The 27,352-nt window shown below is 35.7% G+C and overlaps 1 protein-coding gene and 1 long non-coding RNA gene across 5 annotated transcripts; both read right to left on the reverse strand.

Annotated features, from left to right (window-relative positions):
• Positions 1 to 685: 685 nt before the first annotated feature.
• LOC126717979 (uncharacterized) lies at positions 686 to 6,403 on the reverse strand. The gene is made up of 2 exons (XR_007652796.1): positions 998 to 6,403; positions 686 to 911 (listed from the first exon to the last, which is right to left on the reverse strand). It is a non-coding gene; the product is annotated as an uncharacterized LOC126717979 (long non-coding RNA).
• Positions 6,404 to 8,747: 2,344 nt separating this feature from the next.
• On the reverse strand, positions 8,748 to 26,991 carry LOC126717980 (ENHANCER OF AG-4 protein 2). 4 transcript variants are annotated; one of them, XM_050419994.1, is made up of 12 exons: positions 26,509 to 26,990; positions 26,163 to 26,239; positions 20,582 to 22,633; positions 19,967 to 20,489; positions 17,642 to 17,750; positions 17,423 to 17,535; positions 17,157 to 17,344; positions 15,737 to 16,227; positions 15,453 to 15,688; positions 14,854 to 15,361; positions 10,755 to 10,850; positions 8,748 to 9,100 (listed from the first exon to the last, which is right to left on the reverse strand). In XM_050419994.1, exons 1-12 carry the CDS (start codon positions 26,623 to 26,625, stop codon positions 9,027 to 9,029), a joined length of 4,584 nt encoding a protein of 1,527 aa, XP_050275951.1. In that variant the 5' UTR covers positions 26,626 to 26,990; the 3' UTR covers positions 8,748 to 9,026. The 4 variants fall into 4 exon arrangements, with proteins under 4 accessions (XP_050275951.1, XP_050275950.1, XP_050275949.1 ...); XM_050419993.1 differs by adding an exon at positions 9,449 to 9,540 and having other exon boundaries at positions 15,453 to 16,227; positions 26,509 to 26,989; XM_050419992.1 differs by having other exon boundaries at positions 15,453 to 16,227.
• Positions 26,992 to 27,352: the final 361 nt, after the last annotated feature.

Here is a 27,352-nt window from a genome sequence, read left to right on the forward strand (position 1 = left end):
CACTTGAAGACATTGCTGCTAGGAGAGGTGAAAAAAAAAAAAAAAAAAGAGGAGCAAATTCAAGATTTACTGTTCTTCGGAATTATAGAGAGCATTAAAAAGTAAAACTAGAATCTAGAATCGGCACTTCTAATAAAATGACAATCTCGTAACTAAGTGCATATTACACCTTCGACGGTAAACTATCTCAATTACAGTTTTTTTTTTTTTTTTTTAATGTAACAAATGATCCACCCCCAATTTTAAAAATAACTAAAATCTAACCCCATATCGAATATTTTGCTATTAATTAACGGAATTTAGTTTTGAAAAAACAATTTAACCACATCTATTTGTTTTGAAGAGGAATAAATTGGTCTTTCAATGCCAAATTCCATCCGACATAACACCAAAAGATATGGTAGGGAAAACATTAAAACAAAGTTATAACTTTGAAAGGTCAATCGTGCATCTTCAATGCAATAGTTCAGGGATTAAGTGTGACAATTTAGGGTAGACGAGTGATTTGCCCCCATAAATAACCCCAATCATTTTGCTTCCTCTCACACAAACGCAATCATATCACATTCATTTCTTATTTTATTTTCCCTCCTTTATTCCTCCGTTCCTAGTCTCCCTTTCCCCTAACAAGAATTAGAAAACTTGGAAAGAAGAAAAAGAAAACTAATAACACAAAACATCAATATCCCTGTAAAAGAAGACTTGTAAAGAAATGAATAATGAGTAATGAACAATCAATTGCTGTGTGTAACAGTCTCTGTGTGACTATGCAGCATGTACGAGTATCATACTCCACTCATCAGGAGAAAATGCTCGGAAGTTTTTCAGAGAGAAGCAAATTACATACAACAAAATCAAAAGCTATTGGAAAAATAAAGCATCCGCAGTTCTGAAGCATAAGATAACCATACCTACAACGGTACAATTACCCTCATGAAAATTGTACTCGATTAACAAATATATGAGCATTATCCTGCCAAGAACCTCAAATATTTACCTCAACATTTTGCAGTAGTAATTTCTGCCACGAAGTATGTGTATTTACCTCAACATGATGCGTGACCAAATTGGAAATCGCCAAAATGATGAGCGTTTCAATTTTTAGTGGTTTTCCATAACCAGTAATAATAGGATGTGTAGTTACAATGTTATTCTGAACTGAACTCTACTTCAGCAAGGGACAAAAGACAAGCATATAACACAGTATCTATCAAATTATACACTTCAAGTGAACCACATTTCAGGGTTCAGGCGCACATAAAATACTGTAGGTGATATATAGACAAAACTTCCCCACTTCCATGACCTATCTAAAAATAAAAACTTTCAAGTGGAACATTCTGCTATACTAACACCAGGATAACTTTTACATGCTTTTTACTCTTACAAGGAACAAGAACATTCAAAGAGAGAACTTTCTGGAACATCAACTGTCCCACACAGCTTAAATAAGACAAGAAAATAGTGTAAGCAATTTGGAAATTGTAGATAAAGAGGATGCCAGTTTCATATTAAAATCAAAGATAAAGGTCAGATATGAAAGACAGGTAATATCAAAGATGCACAAATATCATTGTTGTATCTAAATAGCCTCAAAATCATTATCAGCGGAAAGGAGGGAGGGGGAATTGAAACTGATCAACTATACAAACCAAGGAAGAGACATCAACAAAGAAAACTGTCAACTCAAATTTATAACACCAGTAAATTGAAGAAAAGACACAAGTCTAACCTTCTATTTAACTCTTAAAGTTACTACTTTTAAGGTCCCCTCAAGATCCTCATCCAAATTAGAACTGCAGCCAAGAACTATCAGGCCAACAATATAATACAAGTAAACAGAACCAAAGACAGCCTTAAGCTTCTATTTAAATAGAATTACTACTTTCCAATCACCCCCTTCAAGATACTCATTCAAATTATAACCATACTGTAAATATAAAAAGCAAAACCCAAGGAAAACCAAAGGAATGACTTCAAACTTCTCTTTACTTCTTAAACCACAACTCCTATCCATGTCAAGATCCTGATCCAGATTATATTTGCAGTTGTAAATGCATAAGTATTTAGAACATGTTTTGGTAAATAAATAGAGACATTCAAAACAATTTCAACCCAGAAGCCATCCAACATATCACATAAATCGAGGACCATAACCAAGCCAAACAAATATTAGTTGTTTGGGCTTGTCTTGGACATGAGTGAGACATGTCAAAGTAGGCTCAAACTCAAGCCAAGCTTCACTTACCCTGTTCGATCTTGACAAGCATGTTTGGCAAAACCTCAAGTGTAGCTCAGCTTTCTATCCCAACACCAAAAGGCAACCATAGGAATTATGGATACATTTGCCATCCCAACACTAATTATGGAAAAACTCATATTCAAGCTAGAGAATTAGAAAGACTCCTCTAGATTGACTTACTATAACCAGCTAGAGAAATTTCTTATAACTTACATATTGAGGCAATTAAAGAAGGTGCTAGTAAATTGATAATTAATCCCAATCTCAAATGAGAGGGCTCCCAAATGAGCAAATTCAGTAATGCATCTAACTAAACACAACGTAAAAAAATAAATAAAATAAAAAGTAATGAAAGAAAAGGAAGAATTTATGACAAGCTGCTCAGTTAGAGAAAAATATTGGGTACCAAATTAGATAAGTAAATGGAAGAGGTGGCGATCATAATCTGGTTATGAAAAGCTTATAATCATCTTCTTCATTTGCATGACCGTATGTCCCAAAATTAATACTGACCTTCATCGTGGTGACCATCGTGTTTATCTTTCTTTGCATGCTGCTAATTTAGGAATTTTAAAATTAATACTAGTGCGACAAGCTTAAGCTGTTATAAATGGTTGACTACACTCCCTCAATTCTGGGCCCAAACTCTCCCTTAATAACTAAAGCCCAACATGTGGGAATTTTAACTTTTTATAGGAAAAGTGGAGAGGAGATAAGGTTCAAACTCAAAACCACATGCTCTAATACCATGATAAATTACCACTAGTCTCAAAGCCTAAACTAAGAAAAACCGAATTCAATCATTTAACCATTATTCCAACAAGAGAAATTGACCCAAGGCAAGTTGATAACTAAATCCAACAAATTATAGCTAGAGAACATTTTGGGAGAAACTCAAGTAAACAAAAATTGATGACAGATCCGATGTGGGTTAGGATTTGATTTTTGTTGGATTTTAGGAATATTTTAGAGGGATTAATGGTGCCCAAAATCTGCTGAGCAAGAGAGGGAAATGAATGGCTGAAACACAAAGAAATTGATAAGAGATGATAAATAATGGATTGCTGAGGTTTCTTTATACCCTTGGCCAGACTCTTTTCTTAGGAATAAGGGAAAATATAAGACATTTTGTGGATTATTTCAAACCCATATCAAGCCTAAGCTCGGATTGTATGTTCATTAGTTTTTACAAACAAGTAATTTATTTGAGCAGTGCATTTACAAAACAAGGCCTAAAAGATAAGGATTGAGCTAGAGCGCATTTGAGGGCATAAAAGAACCAAAATGGTGACTAGTTTAGCCTATTAGCTAAAATGCTTAGAAATTTTTTACAATTGCCGAAGGTTGTAGGTCCATCTCCTCAAAATCTCTCAAAGCCTAATAAATTTAATTTAATTTACTAGTTTTATCAAAGGATAGCAAAGAAATTATTGAATTACATAACATGTCTAGATAACATCATATACTAAAATCTTCTGCTATACAAAATATATTTTTCTGAGGCATTACAAAATACTATCCAACCAAAGGTAGCAATGACAAAACCTTGGGGTTACATGATACACAAAAATCAAACATCAAAAGGCACCAAAATAAGTAAAAGTAGCAAATCTAATGGTAAACAATCCAAAAGTATATAATCCTCAATCTTATTGTTAAAAAATAAAAAATAAAAAAAGAAGAGAGAGAGAGATCATGGACAAAATAACCATGAGCAGCAAAATATTATTAGTTTCCTCCTCCTGACCGAATCTGTAACAAACCTGGAGCTTCACTAGAAAGCACACGCTAACTGCGCTTTAACTGCAATTCAACTGTGCTTTACTAAACGGCACTTCCCTTGCCACTAAGAGTTATAAGAGCACCTAACAATACTTTCTGAGGGCTAAACTTTCAAAATGTTTGACTACATGATGCAGCCCATATCACCAACCAAAGAGAGAAAATTTAAACCCAAGGGCAAGTTTCTCCTGGATCTTTCTTAAATTTAGGTTAAATCCTTTTGCTTACTTCTAATTTTCTTAAGCTCTTACCCTTGACATGAACTCAAAAAAAAAAGGTTCCAATAATTATCTTGCAAAATCTTTACATTACGGGCCCTAAAATTTGATGTGATCAGTAATTTGGTGGTTAAATTGGGGAATTTTAATTTTTGAGGCGTCTCAACAATCAAAGGAAAAGATTTTATGGATTTGGGATCAACTGATTGCAAAAAAAAAAAAAAATTGATGAATCTTGCAAGTTGTGACCAGTAAAGTAAATATCGAAGTGAACCAAAAAAAAAAAAAACAAAGATCAGAAAAAATTACACAAGGGCATGCAAGCCTACAATAACCACAGTACTCAAGGTCATTTCATCAGCTCTATTTTCTTCCGTTTACTATGACATATAGATTCACTCTTTTTACTCTAAACTTGTCCCAACAATAAGATTGACTCCTACCACCCACCCTCGAAGGCAGGATGGTACCTCCCCATACTAATATATAATATTTCCAATCATTTCAAAAATAAAGGAATGAATAATTGACTACTAAACTATGCAAAAAGCACATACAAAGGCCCATAAACTATACAAGACTCACATATTTAGTAAAATAAGATCTGTGACACAACCACAGTTAAGTTTACTTGTGCAACAGCAACTACTCTTTTGTTTTTCCTTTTTTTTTTTTTTTCTTTTCTTTTCTTTTCTTTTTTGGATAAATTAACCCAACAGCAACAATAACAAAACAGAAAGCAACATAGTCCCTACCCAGGTAAATGGTCCACCTAATAGGTCCTACTTATTTACCAAAGTCTATATTTAATTTTTCTTCATGAAAAAAAAAAAAAAAAATTTGTAACTGCAAGGATACACTACAAAATTTCAAAATACAATTAAACAGCCCGTACAAGAATAACAATAAAAATTCATGAACGAAATTATCAGAATCAAATCTTTTTCAATTTTTTTGTCATAATTTTTAGGAAAACATGCTAAGATTTGATGTTCTATGCTTTATGATGCTGATAACTTAGTTCATGAATGTTTTACAGTTATCCTTGCATGGGCTGTTTAATTGTATCACGAAAATTTTAGTGTTTTTGGACAACCAACCAGACAATAGACCATTGGTTTACTATTGAAATTTTTTTTATGACAAGGAACCCCCTCAAGGTATGGGCCAATGGGACCCCCCTTGAGGGTTAACCACAAATGCCTATACACCCCCATTGAGCAGGCATCGGGTAAATCACAAAATGCCTCAGCTATGAGTCAAACCAGAGACTTCTGGGTTTACAGTTAGTCCAGGCACTCTCCCATACTTCTGGTTTTCAATTGAAATTGCCCCAATGGTCTAATATTGACTCCAACCAACCTTAGGTGCAAACTCCTAGAGGTTTTCTTTCACTCAGTGCATACTCCAAGCAAGCCTAGGTACTGACTCTAAGCTTCTCTATCTTTATTTTCCCAGTTCTTTAATTTTGTAGTTCCAACGTTCTAGTTTGTACTATGTCATTGACTGAACAGAAAACTCTAGATCCCAGGTTTAGGGAACATAGTTGCTTCAGTGAAGAACCAAGAGAGAGAGAAAAAAAATTCCAATATCAGACTATCAATGAAATATCAAAGAAAACAAAGTTTCATTGAGAAGAAAGTGAATAAAGACAAAGACCAAACTCAAAAATAGCAAAATTTGAAAAAAAAAAAAAAAATTATTGGTACACATGCACATGATAGGTCTTGAAACCACAACCTCACCCTCCACCTTGCTCTTAGAAGGAAAGATGTGCCATTTGAGCTACTGAGCAAATGATACAAGCATTTCACAACAAACATGTGCAAAAACAACACCTTAGTATCAAAAGATCAGAGATGCCTAAAAGAACTTCAAGAATAAAATGCTTGAAGAGCAACTAGAGCCAAGTCATACCTACCACTCAACTTTGCCAACAGATTCCTAACCCACTTTAAAAGGGAGGGGGGAAGGGGTCGACAATTCAGCAGAAGGAAAGGATTTTGGAATGGTAAAGGGTCTCTCTTATGCAACCCACTGTCACCACCCCCAACACAACCCACTGTCACAAAAGTTAACCTAGTAAGACTCACTCTTAATATTACACCATTACATGATTTTAAATTCAATTACTATTTGACAATACCACTGATTACAAATTACCTTCGTAATTCACACACAAACATATATGTGTGCGTGTGAACATATTTTATATATATATATATATATATATATTTACACACAATTTTGGAATCATATTTTGACAATCCTGCCATTTGATTAGTCTTTGTAATTAACATGCACGCTTGATTTCACATCAATCATATCTAATCCTACCATTTGATTACAAAGTATATGTAATTAACATACCTGCTTAATTTCACATCAATCATTTCTGATCCCACCATTTGAAAACATGCAGTCTATATAACATGCACGCTTGATTTCAAAAAAAACATGCACGCTTGATTTCACATTTTATTACACAGGTTTCTATATCTCCTGTGCCTAACCAAAGAAAGTCCTGTGCAACTTATTCCGAAATAAACATCCACCCTAACCATGACTTCAAAATGAAAGAATATAAAAAGTTAAGCTGGAATGGTCTGGCAGACCAACAGTTGTTCAGCTTCCTAACAAGCATTTCACAACATGAGTAACACCACCTTCTAAGATTTTCAAGAATAGAATGCTTGAAGAGCAACTGGAGTCAACACAGACCTGTAGATCTCCCACTCAACTTTGCCAACATACGTTACATTTTAAAAGGGAGGGGGAAAGGCTCTTAACCTTGTGGTTGCAGGTTCAAGCCCCATGGTGAGCATTCTTAATCTTACTTGGGACTAAGGCTTTACTGTCATCATTGAAAGGGTCTTTTATGCAACCCACAACACACAACCCACTGTCACAAAAGTTAACTGGTAAAACTCTTGCTTAATCTTTCTTTTTCTTTTTCTTTTTTATCAGTAAAACTCTTTCTTAGTATAACACCATAAAAAATTTTAATACGATTACTCTTTTGAAGATACCATCATTCAACTACAAATCATCTTCATAATTCACACACACAAACACATATCTATGCGTGTGTGTATATTAATATAAGTCACACTCTCTTTCTAATATTAAACTGAAAATTTTTGGAATAATATTTTGACAACCCCGCAATTTGATTTCACATCAATCTAAAGTTGTTTCTAAAAAAAACCCATTTTTTTTGTGTAGTATGGGAAAAATAAAAAATAAAAAAATTCTCTACAACAATATGCAATAGTTTAAAATAAAAAATAAATAAATAAATAAACTAGTCCCAAAATTTTGGGGTCAACAGGTTAGTTAGGGTTGGCCATATGTAAATCCAGTGTAAAGAAAAAATAAATAAATAAATTTGGGGCCAACAGGTTACACTTCAACAACAAAAAAAAAAAAAAAAAATTTGGGGTCAGCAGGTTACTTCAAAAAAAAAAAAAAAAATCTTTAATCCTCTTTATGTTCAATTGGTATAAAGAGTAGAGGGAAACATTGTAAATCCAATGAATTTTTCAAAATATGTTTTATAAAATCTTTATTAAAAAAAAAAAAAAAAAAAAAGCGTTGAAGAGTGTAGTCACATCAAGAATAACTTCAATCCCACCCATATAGTATAGATATGCATTGGGTTCATGTTACATATAGAATGGTTTTTTTTTTTAATAATTAATAAATTTTATTAATGGAGAAGATCACTTCATGTTGACGACAAAGCAAATACAAAAATATATATATACACACACACACATATACAGAAATATGAAGAGTCCTGGAACTCAAGAATATAACTTCAATCAGTAAAATCCCACACTAGAGACCAAACAAAGTGTGAATTAGCACAAATGAAGCTAATCCAGAGAATTCTCAATGTTCTCATAAGTGACTTTATTACATTTCTTCCACACTATACACATTAAACATAACAAAACAAGGTTCCAAATGTCTGTGAGTGTTTCCCAAACCAATTCCTCCATCCAAACAATAAAGTTTTTTTTTTTGATAAGTTCATCCAAACAATAAAGTTTCTACATCTAGATTGACACTTTGCAATATTTCATTAAATAACCTTCAATTAGATAAACATTTTGCCGAGTTCACAGTTGAAGTAAATGTTTTCCATATGTTTATTATGCATATGACAAAGTTTACTCATTTTGATGTTCATCCACCATCAGATACAAAACTCATTTCTAACTAGACTTCTAAATATAAACAAAGCTTTGAACATCTCTTAAATGAGGTGGCCTCTTAATGTTCGATCATATTGAAATTTAGCAAGAATAATGAACATGTGAAGTTCATAGCTTTGAAAAAAGCATTACACCAAGTGCAACTTGAACCTATCCCCATATATAGACATAGAAATTTGAAGAAAATGATAAGACGGATACAGGTAAGAAGAAAACACTTATCTAATTATTGGGACATGTTACGTCAGTATGTAACACAACCGATGAACAGATCACAAAACAATATATAAGCAAACAATGCCTAAATATTCAATAATTTAAATTGGCCAATTCTCAAATTCATTGTTGGAATTGATTGCTATGTACAAGATACTCAAGTAATTACAAGAGTCAAGAAACAGATGCACTAACCAAGTCAGAAACATGGGCCTACACTTGGAAGCAAATGTTCCCAGGGATACATTTGTCAGGAAAAATTACAATATACACAGTCCTGCCAAGAGCCTCCACTAGTTCTTAACACTGCCTTCAAGTGGTAGTCGGATTTTGGCCTGAAACTGAATCTCACTCTGAGGCATTATGTAATAATCCTTTGCCACGTGTTGTGGCACCCACAGTAGAGAAGACAAAATGATCACCTGTAAGAGAGAGAGAGAGAGAGTACGTGCTCAATTAGCGCCTACAAGAGCAACACTTCAGGATAAAATATAAAAAATAAAAAATAAAAAAAAAGTTCATTCAAGCCATCCAAGAATTTACAAAGTAATCAGTCCTAAATGTTCGACTAACTATTAAAACACAAAATTATGAAAATAGTTCACAATATTAAACTCAAGGAAACCTAGACAAATAGTCCATATACATTTAAACGCAGCAAGATCTCAATTTACTAGCAGACTTCATACTTGTAACCCCTCCACTTCAATTGGAGAACGAAAAGCCATTTTGGCTGAATTGCAAGAAGTAACAAAGTACTGAAAACTTACTGAAGTTCTTAGTTTAGACTATCAAGCTGGCCGCCAACAATTAAGGGCAGAAATGTCTGGTCTACATGGAAACATCTGGGAGACGCCATGACCTGGGGATAAGTGAAGTCAAAAAATCAACATCACTCTCTGCCACAACAGAAGCACAACTGCTAAACAGTCTCACAAGCAGGGACACTGACACAAGCATGATGATTTTATGCTCATCAATGCAAGAGTTGCAACTCAAGCAAGAAAGTAAATAATTTTAATTTATTCAATAATACTTCAAGTTTTCCCACAATGTAAACCTTAATTTATATTTTGATATGGCAATGTAAATCTTAATTTATTCAACAAAACAAATAAAAAGAGTGAACTCAAACTTGACAGCCTTCCCTTATCTTCCTCTTCTTCTCTCTCATCCTATCTTCTCTTCAGCCTAACAATATTCTCACCATGACACGTGGATTAAATTTCACTTTTGTTTTTTGCGTGGACGGTGGGGGGGAAGGCAACTGTACTATATTTCTTACAAAAAATTACAAGCAGATCAGTAGATCTGATAATTGATAATTTACGATAGCAGAAAATTTGGATTTTAGATTGGTGTTTTGTGTAAAAGCAATGGCGAATCAGTAGATCACCTCCTTATCCATAGTCCTATTGCTATGGATTTGTGGTCTATGGTGTTCACCTTGTTTGGTATTCATTGGATAATGCCGAAGACAATGGTTGAGCTTTAAGCTTTTGTTGGCAAGGAAGTTTGGGAGACATCGGAATTGTTATATGGATGGCCGTTCCTCATTGCTTGATATGGTGCATTTGGCGGATATAGATAACCGGAACTTTGAGGATTCTGAAAGGACAATTCCTGACCTTAAAACTTTTCTTTTTCATAACTTAATTGGATTGGTCGTCTGCAGTAGGCAGTCATTCTAATTTTTCGGTTTTTTCTTTGATGGATGCTTGTAATTCGTGTATTTGATTGTTTTTGTCCCTATTGTATACTTCCTGCATACTTGGGTGAATCTTTTCTTGATATTTCAATAATAAAAAAATTTCATTACTTATCAAAAAAAAAAAAAATCAAATACAAGCAGATCAACATGTTTGGACCAGAATCAAGACATCTAAGATAACACTCAATGCTTGACACAGATACAACTGTCCGGCATTCATTTAAGGCATATCAAAACATATACTCTGTATCTATGTATAGGACACAGGACAAACCAATGCATAGGCATGTATCCATGCTCTCTAGACAGTTCCAAAAATTAATTCCAGACAAAAACATGGCAGATTTTGAGAAAGGGGAGGTCACCTGCTATTGGAGCTCCAGCAGGTAGATTATTAGGGGCAGGATGCTGAAAACCAATATTATTTGCTGGTGGCCTCTCAAGAGGTGGATGAAAATAACCTGTCATAAAGACAAGATTTGAAACCATAGTAGAAAGCGTAAGTGTTGCAGACTATGCAGATCCTCACCAAAAATAGAACTTAGCTTAAAGCAGTAGGACCTAGAAAATGAAAATATCCCTGTAAGAAGCAGAATATGTCAAAGAGAAAAGTTGCCTGAATTTCCTTTCTGTTATGTGGACAAACAAGTTCTAATAGAAAAACAGATTTACACATTAAGTATATGCTCATATACAAAATGCAAACAAGTCACACACACATATATATATGGGTTAAGTTCAAGTTACATCTGGCATAACTCTAAGTAATATTACACCACCCAATAACTTATTATAAAATTCATATTTTGAAAATCTCACAGTTGAATTATATGTTCTTAACATTTATGCCAATTTTCAAATCAATTGGATACTATTTACCATTCAATCCATAAACTCATCTTTTATACATTATTTTAGACTACAAAAAATTAAAACAGTTTATTGATGACATGGCTATTCATCTTTGATCACCTTGTAGTTTTGCAAGTATAAAGAATATATGAAGATAAGTAATCTAACGGTGGATTTGTCAAAATTCACATTCAATTAAGAAATATTGAGTGGTGTAACATTCCTTAAAGTTACATCAGATGTAACTATATATATATATATATATATGTATATATATTTCATACCAAAATCTAATTATTGCTAAGACTTGAATATATAAAAGATCGGGTAAACTACACATTTGGTTCCTAACCTTTAAGCCCATGTGTCAATTTAATCCCTAACATTTTCAATGTGTCAGTTTGGTCCCAAACCTTTGGGTATTGTGTCAAAACGTTCCATACCGTTAAATGATGGATGAAAAATGTTGACATGGCTAATTGTCAAATTGAAATATTATTTTTTATGCCACATTGACTTCCACATAAGCTGCCACCTAGTTTTAATTAAAGTGTCTTTGATATCTCTCTCTTCCCAACCTTCATGACCAAAACTCTCTGAGCTCCTTCAACACAGCTTGCCTCCACCACCAGCAGTGGTAGTCTTTGAACCCAAATCTCTCTCTTATTTCTCTCTCTCTCTCTCTATCTCTCTCTCTCTCTCTCAATTTGGTTCGAACTGCCATGGACGAACCTCGATGTTCTGTGACAGCCACTGAAATTATCTCCGCTCACCACCACCATCATGGCGGTGGTTTCCAAATCCAAACCCAAACCTTCTTTTGCAACTTCCTACTCTATCACTCTAATCGTCCGTTTGGATTGAGGGAGAGGGAGGGAGAGTAGAGTAGAGTAAAGTAGATTTAGACAAAAATTAGTCTATTTTTAGCAAATTCTACTCTACTCTCTTCCACTCCCCCTTCTTCCCCCCTCAATCCAAACGGGCCCTAACTCACTCTCTCTCATCGGTCTACCAATATCAAAGCTCTAAGTCTCTAAATGTCTTTGATTTGGTACCTAAGGAGAAGCTAAAGTGGATGAAACGGGTCTGTTTCAAGCGGATGAAGCCCTTTGCATTTGTGGGTATTGTTCATTTGTGCAAGTTGTGCAGGTAGGTATGACTTGATTTGGAATTTGAATTGTTTTTCAAAAGGGGTTTCTGGGTTTGAATGTTTCAAATACTTAGTTGATTTGTAAACGGGTATGGATGTGAGTGTGTGTTCTATGTGATTTGAAATTGTTTGTTTGGATGTAAACGTCTGGGAATTTTTGTATTGGCAAAGCTTTGCATGTGATTTTACTATGATTTGGCTTTGAATTGCCCCAAGTACGGTGTGGGTGGGTGTTCTGATACTTGATTGTTGTTGATATTGTTTTAGTTAGTGTTATTTTGTTTTCTCCAAGTAGAGTAGCCCGGTAGTCAGCAAAAAAGAAAAAAAAAAGTTGATAGCTGGGTTTTGAGCTTATATGGGATTTTTGCTGGAATGAATCTATGTATTTTTTTTTCCTAATTTAAGGAGGTAGAAGAAGCAGTTCTTAAGAGTTTTTTTTTCCAGGAAATAAAAATGTTTTAAGGTTTGAGAGGGGAAGAACTGCACATTCAGATTTAAGATAACTCACATGGTGGTTCGAACGAGATTTAGAGAGTTGTGTGAGGCTGAGAAACAAATAAGAGAGCTTTGTGTTCAAAGACCACCGTCAATGGTGGCAGTGGCAAGCAACATTGAAGGGGCTTACAGAGTTTCAGTCATGCATGCCAAGCCAATAGAGAGAGACAACACAGAGAGAGTAAAAGTGAATTACAAAATGTTGATTTTTTTAATTAACATGTGGCAGTTTGTGTGGAAGTCCAGGTGGCCTAAAAAATAATATTTTAATTTGGCCGTTAGCCATGTTAGCATTTTCCATCCATCACTTAATGGTAGAAACTATTTTGACACAATGCCAAAAGGTTAGAGACCAAATTGACATATAACCTAAAGGTTTGGGACCAAATATGTAGTTTACCCTAAAAGATTTGAATATATTTCCATAGGTTCGGTGTTCTATTCCAAAATCCAATTATTGGTAAGTATATATTTCGCAGGTGACAGGTCCCAACTGAGCTCTAGCTCAAGTGGCACTTCCTCCCCAAATAATGGAATGGAGGATGAGATCATGAGTTAAGACCCAATAGGTTCGTGCATATGTATATATCAATAATAGAGAAAGGCACAAATGGGACGCATATTCCAAGCCTTTAAATCCAAAAAACTCGATTAAATGATTAAATTCAAAATTTCCTAACAACTCAAGCTTTTGGAATGACGTGTAATGGAATGGAGGATGAGATTATGAGTTCAAGACCCAATGAATTCGTGCATGTGTACATATCAATAATAGAAAAACGCACAAATAGGATGCGTATTCCAAGCCTTTAAATCCAACAAACTCAATTAAATGATAAAATTTACAATTTCCTAACTCAAGCTTTTGGAACATGTAATTTATCATTGAATCAAAGCAAGAGGTCCTAGGTTTCAAACCTTGTCTCCATCTTGCCCCCTATTTAAAAATAAAAAATAAAAATTCTTAAGTGTTAAGCTCCACTTAATAAGGGAAGTTTTAGAATCACATGTGAAGGAGGAGTGTTAGATACAATGAATAAATTCATTATATTCTAGTTGCTTGGGGCAATCCGTAATTTATAAACCTCCAACCTTTAAACCTTTTTTGTTATAAGCAATAGATTTTACTAACAAGAAAAGCTTAGTAGAAAGGATGTCTTCACAAGCTTTCTCAAAACATTACAACAGAGAAAAATTAGGCTTTAAAAGAAAGAGAGCCAATGAAATCTACAATTGAATGCTCATCACCATTTCCAAAAGTAAAAGACCACTCAAACAACACTCTCAAGAACAAATTTTTGAGCTCCATAACCTTTTATGTATATTGATAGTTACAACAATTGGGGGAGGGGGATTCAAACCCTGGTTCTCCCTATAAAGGGAAGCAAGCACTGCCACTGAGCGATAAGGCTCTTGGCAACTCCATAATTGAAAGCTCCACATTATTTGAAAGTGCGATTATTCCTCGCCTTGTAAGCATAAGGTGGAGAGTGTCATAGGTTAAAGACCCAACAAGTGTATGTGTAACACTTCTACCAATAAAAAAATACAAAACAGTTCCCAACGTCAATTAAAATGAAATTAACACAATTAATACGCTTCCAAACTTGTAGTCAGGTCAAGACAAAAGAAGCCAATGGTAGAAGTTTTAACACTTATGGTATGTTTGGAACGAAGGGCGAGGAAGGTGGCCTGAATATTCACACCACCTCCCCTCTCCTCCCCCTCAATTAAAACATAGGGTTAGTGACACTTCGAACAGCCACAGTTTTTATGACTGAATAATATTTGATGGCGCATCCAAAATATCATTTTTAGGACCAATTTTTCAAAAAATTAAGATACATGGCACATGGAATATCAATGTCACATATTCACACCAGGTTAAAAGCGTTCATGTGAATATAATGCACACAGAAATAAGATTAAAATAAACCCACAAAGATTAGCAAAAAATAATTGTGTACCTTCCTGGCCATAGGTAGGTCCTGAACATGTGGGAGTTCTTTCTCCATTTGGTGTTCTCCCTCCATTCATCCACCCACCACGCTGATTTGTTTTAAAGTCACTTGATGGCATCCTCCATTGTTCATCAGCAACAAATCGCCTCTGGCTATCCAGAGGAGATGGTAAAGAGTATGGACGTGGGTACGGATGCTGAGGATGTTGCTGAACTGCCGGCTTTGTATAAGAGAAATGACTGGATGTGTTCTGAGGTGGGGCAGGGTGTAAAGGTCTTTGTGTAAAAGAGGTATTACCTTGTTGAAATGGTTGGTTAGGTTGTGAAATTTGGGGGTTTAAATAAATATCATTGTGTCCATATTCTAATTGCCTTGAAGAATTAAATCCAGATGGTTCTTGAGAACTGGATAATCCTGTTGAAATAAAGCTAGATGATTGCTGCGGAAACATTTCACTTTTCAGTGCATTATCAACATGAACGCCATGACCAGCCATTTGGACAATTTGGTTGCCCTGTGTCCAGGAAAAGAATTCTGTTACAATAGATATACTAGTACAACAAAGAAAAAATTTATAATAAAAAAACAACAATCAGAAGTCTTACACTAGCTGTGCTGCAATATTCATGAGGTATGGGTGGTTGATATGCCAACTGTGGTGAAGACTGTACGGATAATTGAGGTGGTAAAAATGGTTGGGAGAGTAATGAAGACTGAGTTGGTAAAGATGCTGGAGGGACCAATGATGGTGGGGGGCCAGAATGTGGCAAAGGAGGAGGGGGTAGCTGTGACATGGGAGGTAGTGGCTGTGACGGGGGAGGTAGTGGCTGTGACGGGGGAGGTGGTGGCTGTAACGAGGGAGGCGGCGGTGGTGGCTGTAACGAGGGAGGCGGCGGTGGTGGCTGTAACGAGGGAGGCGGTGGTGGTGGTGGTGGTGGTGACGGAGATGATGGGGGTGGTGGTGGTGGAGGTGGTGAAGGAGGCAAAGGAGGTGGAGGAGGAGGAGAATCGAGAGGCAATGGAGGAGAACCCTCTGGTAGTGGGAGTAACTCAGAGGAATTGTTTGGAGCAGGTTCTATGGTCCTATCTGAACTCTGATGTTGTGGATCTATTTCAAAAGAACCATTTGTGAACAAGGGTCTTTCATCCTTCAAGTGTCCTGAAACATCTTCCATTTCGAGCTCACCATCCACATCCTCTAGAATGCAATGGCGCCTGTCATTAGGAAGAACAGCACATGTTTCTGACTCTCCTAAAGCGGGGGTGGTTTCCTCTGCTGATGCATCACCGGCTTCCTTAAATGAACTGCTTGGAAAATCTTCTTCCTCATCTTCAAATACATGAGAAGATAAAAAACCGGGCAGCTGAAAGGTAGCATTACTGATACAACAGCCAAGAAAAAAAAAAGTTATTAAAAAGTCATTGCAAATCCAGCATATAAGCAAATGTGAGCAGGTTTCCTAATTTGCCCCAAGTAAAAATGTAATGAATTTAATGTGGACATGGTTTAAAAATGATAATCCATCCAAGATAGAAAAGGCACATGAATGGCAGGTATAAAGACACTGCAAATTATACTCAAAAGGTCCTCAATGAATAACCAAAATAACCAAATACAAGTTCGAATGTGATTAGATCCAAGTCCTACAAACAATGATTAACAATACCATGCCAACAAATCTTCCACGTATTTATCTGCATCTTACTTGTATGAAACTGGAATCACTAGCTCACATTCACATCTATATGTTTCACCACCAAGATGTCTCTCCACAATGCTGACATGGAACATTATTAATCCAATAGTAACTCACAACACTCCTCAAATTACAAAATAAGGCTAGAAGCAGAACAGAAACCAAGTAAAGAATAAGGTAAGAAGCAAAACAGAAAACTGAAAACAGACCATATATCAATTAATTAGGATTTGATATTGATATCCTAAAATCAATAGAACAAGGAGAGAGAGGAAGAGGGAGGGAGAAAAATTCTAGTAATTAAATTTGACAAACCCAACCAGTGTTTATGTAGATAATAGTATCACTTTAAAATATAAATAAACTACTCATTGTTTCAGGGACAAACATAGCCATATTCTAATTTTTCTTTATTTGCTAAGCTAGAAAGTGATATAAGTATCAGAACTGTTCTCCATGTCCATGGCTATTCTATATAGTCTAGCAGTACGAACAAACCAATCATGACCAAATAAGTTAAATCACTCTTGAAGGGACTAGTAATCAAATGAATGACAACTAACAAGAAAAGTGAGAACTAAGAAAATGTGGAGAAAGAAATATATTGCAGACCTCCCATACTCATCAACAAGCATGCCTTCCATTTCTCTTAATGGATCATCTACAGCTCGCTCTGCTCGTGATGGTCGTCTAAGTGAAAGACCAGCGGTCGTATCATCATTTGAAACCCCAATGTCATCCATGTAAGGCCGAAGAATGGAATCGGGTATGATTTTCCTCTCAAGCCACAACCGTAAAACCTGGTAAAGAAACATAGTTTTATTTAACTCAAACAAAATAATAAAGGCTCTCCTACACTCATATTAAGGTAAATTCACCTTAAGACACTGACGACGATTTTCACGAGCAGCAGCTCCAGGTGGAGCAGCAGCACCAAGAAGACGTGGCAATGCTGCTTGAACTGTGGGAATGTATGAAGCTCCAGCAATACCTGAATATCATGTAACATTCCTATTAGAAGATCTCATTTTGAAAAAATAATTCAGCACTGATTGAAGAGAGAAAGAGAGAGAGAGAGAGGTCCCAAAAATTTATACCCTTCTGACTATGCGAGCATTGGGTGATGGAATCAACAAGAAAGAACAAGTCCACTTTACGATGAAAGCTAGGTTCAGTTTCCAACTTTCGGATGAGAAGTTCCACAACCTGCATACAAACATAAGATTCATATTCATCCAAATGAATGGTTTCTCTTCAAATTTACTCCATGACCTATCCCTTTCTTTCATAAGACATAATGACCAACATAGTCCCAACAAAGAGAACTTTATGTCGGGACTCCTGAATCTTGTCCCGAGTAAAAGTTGAGCACAATATTCTGACCATTGATTGGTTATTATCTTGTGACTCCAATATACACTGTTTGTTGATAAATGAAGATAGCACAGACAGTATATGGCATCAAACACCCATATATCATAGATTTGAACCCCCCCCCCCCTTTTTTTTTCAATAAGTGACATAATGACCAACATCATCACCAACAAAGAGACTTTTATGTCAGGACACTTGAATCTGGTCATAAGTAAAAGTCGTGAGAAAAATATTCTGATCATAAAGTTCATTATTTTGTGACTGTTTGTTGATGAAAGAAGATATGCACCAGACAGCATATGGCATCAAACACCCATATATCATAGATACGAACCACAATTATTCACCATTGGCTCAGGTGACATCATCTTTAATGATTTGTTGTGTCTATATACATATATGACACAGTGTTGCATTATGATAATAGTACTTTAAAGCAAATTTTTAAGAAAAAACAATTGAATGTAACCCTAGAATTTGTCAATAGGGTATACCTACTACCTAGTCTAGATGGCACCTTCCACAGAACTCTTATCAATCTCCTCACTGTACATGCTCCACAGTTCTGTTAAATACCCCTAAACCTTCTGTCACTGTTCATGGTACTGTTCACTTAGAAAGTTTGGTTTGGAAGGGGAGAATTCATAGCACAACCAAAGTCTGGTTAGAGAAACAATATCCTCTTTGGAAGCCAAAGGTTAAGGCCCAAGAAGTGTCCACTGTAGTTTTAATTTGGGAAACACAAAGGAATATTTGTTTTAATTTAGTAGTTTTTTTTTTGGTTTTTTTTTTGTTTGATAGTTCAATTGGAAGAACTAGGAGGTGCCAATTTTCGCAAGTCAATTGTTTGTATTTTATTTTAGGTCTTAATAGTTAATTAAGTTTATTAGTATTTTTATTTAATGTCGCAAAGTCAAGGTTGTTGTCTAGGAAAAAGTATTCAAGCGGGATGGGATAGACTTCTAAGTCATGTAATTTGATGTATGTGATGGTAATCATGTACAGATTTGACATGACAACTACTGTGAGAATCATCCTTTGAAGGTGTTGTTCCCAGAGTTGTATGCTTGCTCATTAGCTAGTGATGCAGCAATTCACTCACTGTAGGGTGAGTTTGGCTACAAATTTTTGCTTTTTGTCTCAGCTTTATTTCAAATAATCTGACTTTTAGCTTTTTTGAAATAAGCTAGCTTTTAGCTTTTGTCTCACATTATGCAGATAAGCTACTGGAAATAAGCTATTCTCAAAAGGACACTAGGTCAGCCAAATAGATGTAGAGGTGAAAAGCTGGAATGTTAGAAAATTTCAAAGACTTTGATTAGAGGAATTAGAGTTGGTGAATTCATTAATAAATCTTCTTTAATCGAATATTCCTAAAAGAAAGGATTGGACTTCCATGAAAATTGAAAAAAAAAATCTAGGATGAACAATTAGGAAACTACCAAATCCAACATGCTTATAAATTAGATAAACTAGCAAACCATAACATCACCTTCAAAACTCTAAATTACCAAATAAAAGTTGCAAACAAAAACTCTAATCAAAGAGAGAGAGAGAAAGAGAGAGTTGCACACATAACCAGAGCCAAACATTTTCCTCATCTATGCATCAAAAGTTAAAACAACCAGAAACAAGATATGAAACTAAAAGAATTAAAAGCCCAGTTGAGGTGTATTAGATACAAACATTATTTGATCCCAAAAAGTCATATTTTAAAATCCAATATTAGTTTTGCCACAGAAATCATGAGGAAAAACTGTAACAAGTGACCCATAAACCAGAGGACTTCTGAAAATATGGCACTATAAAATTCAACTAAAACTTGCATGGGAAAAATACCACATTAGAGACAAAACATATTAACAACACTCGCTACTTGGACCACATATCTCATCAAGAAGAAAAGTGGAAGCGATAATTTTACCTAAAAAAGTGCAATGAGTTGGCAAGTTCAAGATTAAAGATATTTGTGACTCATCAACTATCAGATCTAAAAACACCTTTTATGTGAGCCAATTGAAATAATGCAAGCATACTTAATAACCTACCTCATTGGCAATGCCATACTTCGCACAATCAATAGCAAGACGAGTTGCACGTCCAATACTTTCTTTAGTCCTTGACAAAGTCTCTATCATTCCCTCAAAAGCATCACGAGCAACTGCTGCTTCAGTACCACCACTCAGAGAGCCACCAGCAGTCCTGTGCCCTGAACTACCTCTTCTCTCCTCAACTTCTTCAATATCAACTTGATTTCGCAATGCAGACTGGTGACCATGAGTTGATGGAGAAGCCAAACTTGAGCAAGGATTAAATCCTTGTATATCTGCTTGCATCACGTTGCTGGCACCACCAGTTAAAAGAGACTGCACTCCAGATGGACTCGGGCTATTTCCCTGTACATCAGTGGTACACAGGAAAGAACTGAAAATTCCATGGGAGAAACTTTGAGAGTGAGCTTGTCTTCTTTTTGCCTGTGCTACTGCAATAAGATGCTTCATGGACATAACAGATTCTGAAGTCTTAGAATCAATCAATGAACTATTTTTATTTTCCCTACCAGCTTCGTCTCTGTAATGAGGCATAAAACACAACCAGATGAATTAGGAAGATCAGAAAATAAATAAACAAGATAGAAAAAATGGAGTCAGAAGTTAGCACACCTTTCATCGGGCAAAGAATTATACTCTACTGAATTTTCAGACAAAAGAGTCAATTCATCAATCCTTGATATTGATTTAGGAGTGGCTTTAGATCTTTCTCCAGAAGACGAAGGCCTGTTTCTCTGAATTGTTGCTTGATTCTGAGAAGAGTTCATGCTATTAGAAACAACACCCAAACCCTTAGCAGACACAGCCTGACCCTTCTTCTGAGTACCAGTACCAGAAACTTTAGCCCCAAGTTTGGCCACTTTATGCTGTTCTGCCACTGATTTGGGGGCAGGACCTAATGGAGGAGACTTTCCAGGAGACACCAACACATACTTAGCCTCCTTGAATGACAACTGATCCTTGGACAACAATTGCTCCTTGAATGACAATTGCTCAGATTCTAATTTCCCTGGACTATGGGAAACTTGCACAGCCATTGCCTTTTGAGGCCTCTTCTCATCAGTTTGAACTTCACTTGGTGACAGAGACTCATTATGTGATTGGGAGGGAGATTCCTTTAAACAGCCATCCCCAAATCTAGTAGACACTCCTTGCTGAGCATTATTTGAACCATCATTATTTGCATCACTTCTCTTGGTAGCATCTGAAACATATGAAGGTGCTTTGACATTTCCGGCAGATCCACCATGGACTGGAGTTTTGGATTCATCATCGTCTTCATCAAAAAGGCACACAGCTCTCCGTTTTTTATGCAACTGGCTTCCTGGAACCTTCACATTACTAGAACATGACACATCATTCTTCATTATAAGAGGTATTATTTCTGTTTTATCATCAGTAGTAAGAGTATCTGAGTCAGACATAGCCTCCAGTGCTCGGCGTCGACGCTTTGTTACAGGTAGCACAGCCTCATTACCAGAAGCATTGGATCCAACAATACCAGTTTGGGTTCTTAAAGCCAAAGTACTTTCTGCTTTAACACTCATAGTTGATCTTTTAAACTCTGTCCTTTTTAACGCCTTCTTGTCAACATTAGGATTAGGAGAAACACTCTTAATTCTTTTTGCATGTGATCCATGTGCGGCATCATCCCCTATATCTACACGCTTCAATTTTTTGGCAGGAAGTATATCATTTGCACCATCATTAGCCTTTCCATGTCTATCTTGGGTCCTCTTTTCCGTGCCAGAAAGTTTTCCCTTGATCTGTTTATCAGAAACAGCACCAGAGTCCAGCATATTATCAGGAACAATGACATGTTTTTTAGCTTTTAGCAGATCTTTTGATTTTTTCCCAGCATTGATATCAGAATCTGCTTTAAGAGGGCTCAGAGAAAATTCACGCACGCTGCTGGAGGAAATCTTGCCCTTAATTCCATCTTTCAATCGCTCAACAGATTCAAGGCGATCAACAGAACAACCATCACTTCCATCCTTTAATGATATTACAGCAGAGGTACCAGTTTTGTGTACTTCAACAGCACCTTCACGCCTTTTCTTTGACACAGTACCCATCTTCTTCAACTTGTTACCAGTTGTTAATACTTTCTGTTCCTTACCATGTTGCTTAGTGCAAACAGCATCTTCTACAAATTCATCATCACTTGCTTCTTCCTTTGGAAAGGAAGAATTATCTGGACTGGATGTCATTAATACATGTTCCTTACAGTTTCCACCACCACTTTTACTATTGTTTTTCTCAGGGGACATATCTGGAGACAAACTATCATCTGCACTACAGGATATAGAAGGCTTTACATCTTGAATGTCAGTTCCACCTCGTCTCTGTGAGCAGCGCCCCAACTTAGAGCCAGAATCACTTAAAGACTCATTCAAAGCATCTCCACTGTATGTCGCCTTACCTGTTTCAACCTTTGAGTCAACCTCTACCTCATTAACAGATAGAGCCTCACACCCAACATCAGATTTATCAGCACCATCTCTGAAACCACTTGATTTCTTATTTTGTAGCTCATCAAACGCCACACAAATTTCGTCCACAGCTTGAGAAAAGAACCTAACTGTTTTACCCTGACATCGGGCAGACAATTTACTCTTTACCTCATTAGTGAATGCCTGAATATCCGCAGGGGCAACAAAACCTCTGTGAATGGAGGAGAAGTAACCAAAGGTAAAAGTAAGAAGCTAAATTCCTGAGGTTGTCAACTTAATCAGTGAGACAATAAGAAACACAATGCAAACAGAAATGGATGGGAGAACCATCCCATAAGAGAGCTAACACAGAATTTCAACCAGTTTTCACACAACCAAACTATATCATAGATTTCTTACCAAATTAACTTAACCTACAAATTGACCTACAACGTTTCAACCTATCTTTTAGATCGCTAAACACCTAAAATGGACAAATTTTTCAGTTAAAATTATAACCACATACACAAACCAAAGAGAAAGAAAACTTGATGGGTTTTCTTTAAAATATGTGTGGATCTCAGATAGGATAATGTCAATAAACAGTTAGGGGGTGTTGTTTGGTACACCATTTCAAACAACAATTTTCAGTTTTTAAATAACATTACATGTATTTCCACACACTTTTACACCCACATGTATTTCCACACATGTTTTCAAACAACAAAACACATGTTTTTAAGTACATGTACCAAACACCCCCTAAACATCACATGTTGGAGTGTATAGATAACACAAATGGGTTCCTGCATAGGGCTGGTCGTCTCAGCCAGCAGCAGACACATATATGATAGCGAGGCTCTACATCACACAAATATTGCTTACCCAAACACTAAATGTATTAGAACAGTACAATATGTTAAGAAATGAGAATATTCTGGGGCGTGGTCCGCAACCAATTGTACTACCCCTCGGGGTTGCCATTAAAAAAAAATTAAAAATCAATGTTTCAAGAATAAAGAATATATATTACACTAAAGCAGCCTCACTAAAATCAAACAAACACATCCAGCTACTCTATGATGAACAAAAACAATTCAATCAAATATATCTTAAATATATCATAAATTAAGTAATACAATATACGGTGAAGAAAACTGAAATTATTACAGTGGAAAAAAAAAATCCATCAATAAGGATGCATACCAATAATATGTAAACAATGAACAAATGATACTTTGATGCTGTGAATTTTGCTGCTTCTAATGCGTATGGAATTATTGGTTTTATATTTAAATTGATTTGATGAGTTAGACGAAGAGTACGTCATGGCCTATTAAGAGTACATCATGGCCTGTTAAGGTTTTTAAACAAGTGCTTTGCTCATTTGTGGCTAGTAATGAATGAGATAAGTTGACCAATAGCTAATACGCATATATGTATTGACAAGTCATAGAGTTCAAAATGTGACACCAACTAAAGTCCTCACTTTGTGTCCGTTTTGGAACAACTTATCTAGCTTTTTACTGAAAATACTGTTGATAAAAGATAAAAACTAAATAAAATAAGTAGGGGACTCACGTGGGACCCGTAAATAGTAGGGGGCAAAAAAGCAATAAGTTGGCCTATAATCAAGATCCAAACACACTCTTTAAATAATAGTATATATCATAAACCTCCACTCAATTCAAATGCAAGATTATTTACCTCTTTTCTACTACTTTCATTTCATTCTAAGCCACTGAATGGGGCAACTTTAACCAAAATTCACACAGTAATTAGCACGGTCAATATAAAAAAACAATTTCTTTTATAGGTAAAGGTTTAATGCAAGAACAATAAAAACAATTATTTGAAAATCAAATAGATTGATAAAGAGGTAATGTATGTGTGAGTGTGAATGTGTGTTGCAATATATAAAAACTTAAAAATCAACACCCAAAAAAAAAAAAAAAAAAAACAACTAGTACATACAAACCTACACAATTTATATAGTCAATTCACATTATCATAATAAGTTTAGCACATCAAAGTATCTCCCAAGTAACCTCAAAATATTTCCTTCAATTATAAAATCCTCAAAGATGATAATCAAATTAAAATTTGATCTCCACGAATGGAAATGCCCGCACAAATTAATCTTACAAAATTTCCATACTAAGACCTAGTTTCTTAAGCTTTTCCAGGGGTGCTTTGGCTTTTAAAAATGAGAAGCAAACTTCATCTCAGCCAAGGGTTTTTGTATGCTCTTCACCAATTTTGTGAGGCAATTAATGCTTTTTAGGGATTTTGAGAAGCAAATTAAGAGCTACTTCTCAAAGTAGTTCAGCTTTAAATATTTTTGAAAAGCTGCAGCCCTTATTTACTAGCCCTTAATGGCATGGTAGTTCTCCTGGCAAGAAGTGTGACACCCAACCCTACCTATGAATTGGCAATGCAGTGCATGCTGCATATGTCCTTTCCATACATTGTGATGTATGGGCTTCTTATCTAATGTCACTTTTCAGCAGCAAGTACATTGAAAAGATCTTGTTCAATCCACATTTGGGAACAAAGCCCAACCTAGAGCCTTGAGGAAACTCTTAGTAAACTACTTTTGCAAGAACAGCATTGCTCAACATAAAATTTATGGAGTTAGGGATGGGCTGAAGTTAATTTACCATGATTCCAACAATGAACTGTATAAGAACTATAAATTCTTGTTTTAAAAAAATACCCATAAAACTGCCCCACAATTCTGAAACAACCAAGTTATTTCTACATAAAACTTCACATCATGATTTATAATTAGCTTCCACATATTTTCCCCATCAATACTTTTTTCTCTCCACTATGAAAACCAAGCGAACCAGTGCTATAGGATATGGGAGATGTGAATGCTCGATAAGGGACCAGCAATACCTCAATGTAAACATATGAGGTTAAACGTGTAGCACACATAATACAAATTTGGAAAACTTCAATCTAACATTACTTTTGGTCAACAAGTATGTGATACCCCAAATTGTGTGTATTTGATTGATTGGATATTGTTGGAGTGTATTGTGCAGGCATGTGCTAAGTCCCACATAAGGTGTTTACTATATGAATATTGGGTTTGTAAGTGATTACAAGAATAATAAGGCAGATGCCGCTAGTGCTCTTCCTATAAGTCCCTTAATCAGAAGAATTATCAAGCCAAAAGTTAAATGATAAACATAAGCATGCTAAAGTCTATACTGCAATGACCAAGGCAAACTATAGCTCACCAACCGACAGATAATGAGAGATCTATATCAGACCTTAAGTTATGTTTGATGGGTTGTCAGCTTTGCAAAACCAACCATTCTCTTCTTTTGTTGACCCCTGTAAACTTCTTGTGTACGAGGGCGTCACTTTTTTGATATCAATAAATCTTATTACTTATCAAGGAAAAAAATAGCTCGCCACTGACAATGACAACCTGAGTACAGCAAATGCCTTTTTAATAAGTAATATGTTACATTAAAAGATGAGCGACACTCTCTCCTTGGTTCTTGCACATAGAGAGAGAGAGCACCAATCCTAAATTATCAACCCCCTTTAGTCTCCTTAGAATTATCAATAGTCAACATGGTTTTTAATATTTAGCCTTTGATAGTGTTTTCAAGTTCACGACAACAAATATTTAGCCTTTCCAAGATAATATTTCAAGAAGAAACACACATTAAAAATAAAAATAAATTAAAAATTAAAAAAAAAAAGTTAATGAAATTACATCACAATGTGTAAGAAATACTTACATTTCTCTTGTACCAAAGAATTCAACGAAGTGTTTCTTGGGATCAGGCTGATGCTTAAATTCTTCAGGTTTGCTAATCTGTAAACACATAATCAACAAAAGTTACTGACAGAGAGATGGGTCTATAAAATCATATAAGAGCCTCAAAAACCTAAATTATTTTAAAATTACCAATAAGTGGAGGTTTTTTTTTTTGTGGGGGAGGTAAAGAAAAAGGAACAACTACCATAGTTAGATACAACAACCTAGTTCCCCAAAAACAATGAAACACATATACTAATCAATAAAAAAATAAAAAACCCTAGCAGTAGCAGTAGCAGTAGCAGTAAAGAGAGAAGAGGTAAAACCTTGGCAGGCCAAGCGGGGAAGCCCTTGACCTTCGCAAGGACAAGATCGCCCACACTTAACTGGCTCTTCTTGTCCTTCGCTTTGTTGTTCGCTCCGCGTCTTCGCGCCGGAGCCATTCAACGAACCCTAAATTCTCACGATCCGGCTAAAAACCCTATCAAGTCGCCCTCGCCGGAAGTCCCGCCGGCGATAAGTGGCACCGGCGCCGGAAGTGCTAGGGCATCGGAGGAATAATGGCAGAAGAGAGAGCAAGAGATGGGGGATTTTTTTTTTTTTTTTTTTGGTTGAGAAATGGTGTTTGGGCTTGAGGTTGTGGATGTAGCAACTATGGGGGATGTAGTCGTAATTTTTAGATTTTCCTCTGGTTTTTTTGAGACTTTGATTTTTTCTTTTTTTCTTTTTGATTATACGAGGGTCTCTCTCTCGGAGCAAGAAAATAAACCAAGGCAAAGGGTGTTTCTGTCGGCGACTCGGCGTTTTTGTGAAGCATGCTTTTAACCAAATCTATCATTTTTATATTTCCCTATTTTGGTTTTGGGGCGGGTTTCGTCCCTTGGTTTGGCCCATTTCATTTCACTCTTAACTCGGCGTTTTTGTGAAGCACGCTTTTAACCAAATCTATCATTTTTATATTTCCCTACTTTGGTTTTGGGGCGGGTTTCGTCCCTTGGTTTGGCCCATTTCATTTCACTATACTTTTTTCTCGCTACCTCAACCCAAGGTTGGGCTCCAAATTAAAAATTTTAAATAAAACTTTTATATTACAATTTATTTATAATATTATTTAATAAATACATAACTACGTATGAATAATTTCTTCAATTGTCATGTCATAACTATAGG

This window comes from Quercus robur, chromosome 3, assembly GCF_932294415.1.
Source record: "Quercus robur chromosome 3, dhQueRobu3.1, whole genome shotgun sequence".
Classification (NCBI taxonomy): domain Eukaryota; kingdom Viridiplantae; phylum Streptophyta; class Magnoliopsida; order Fagales; family Fagaceae; genus Quercus; species Quercus robur.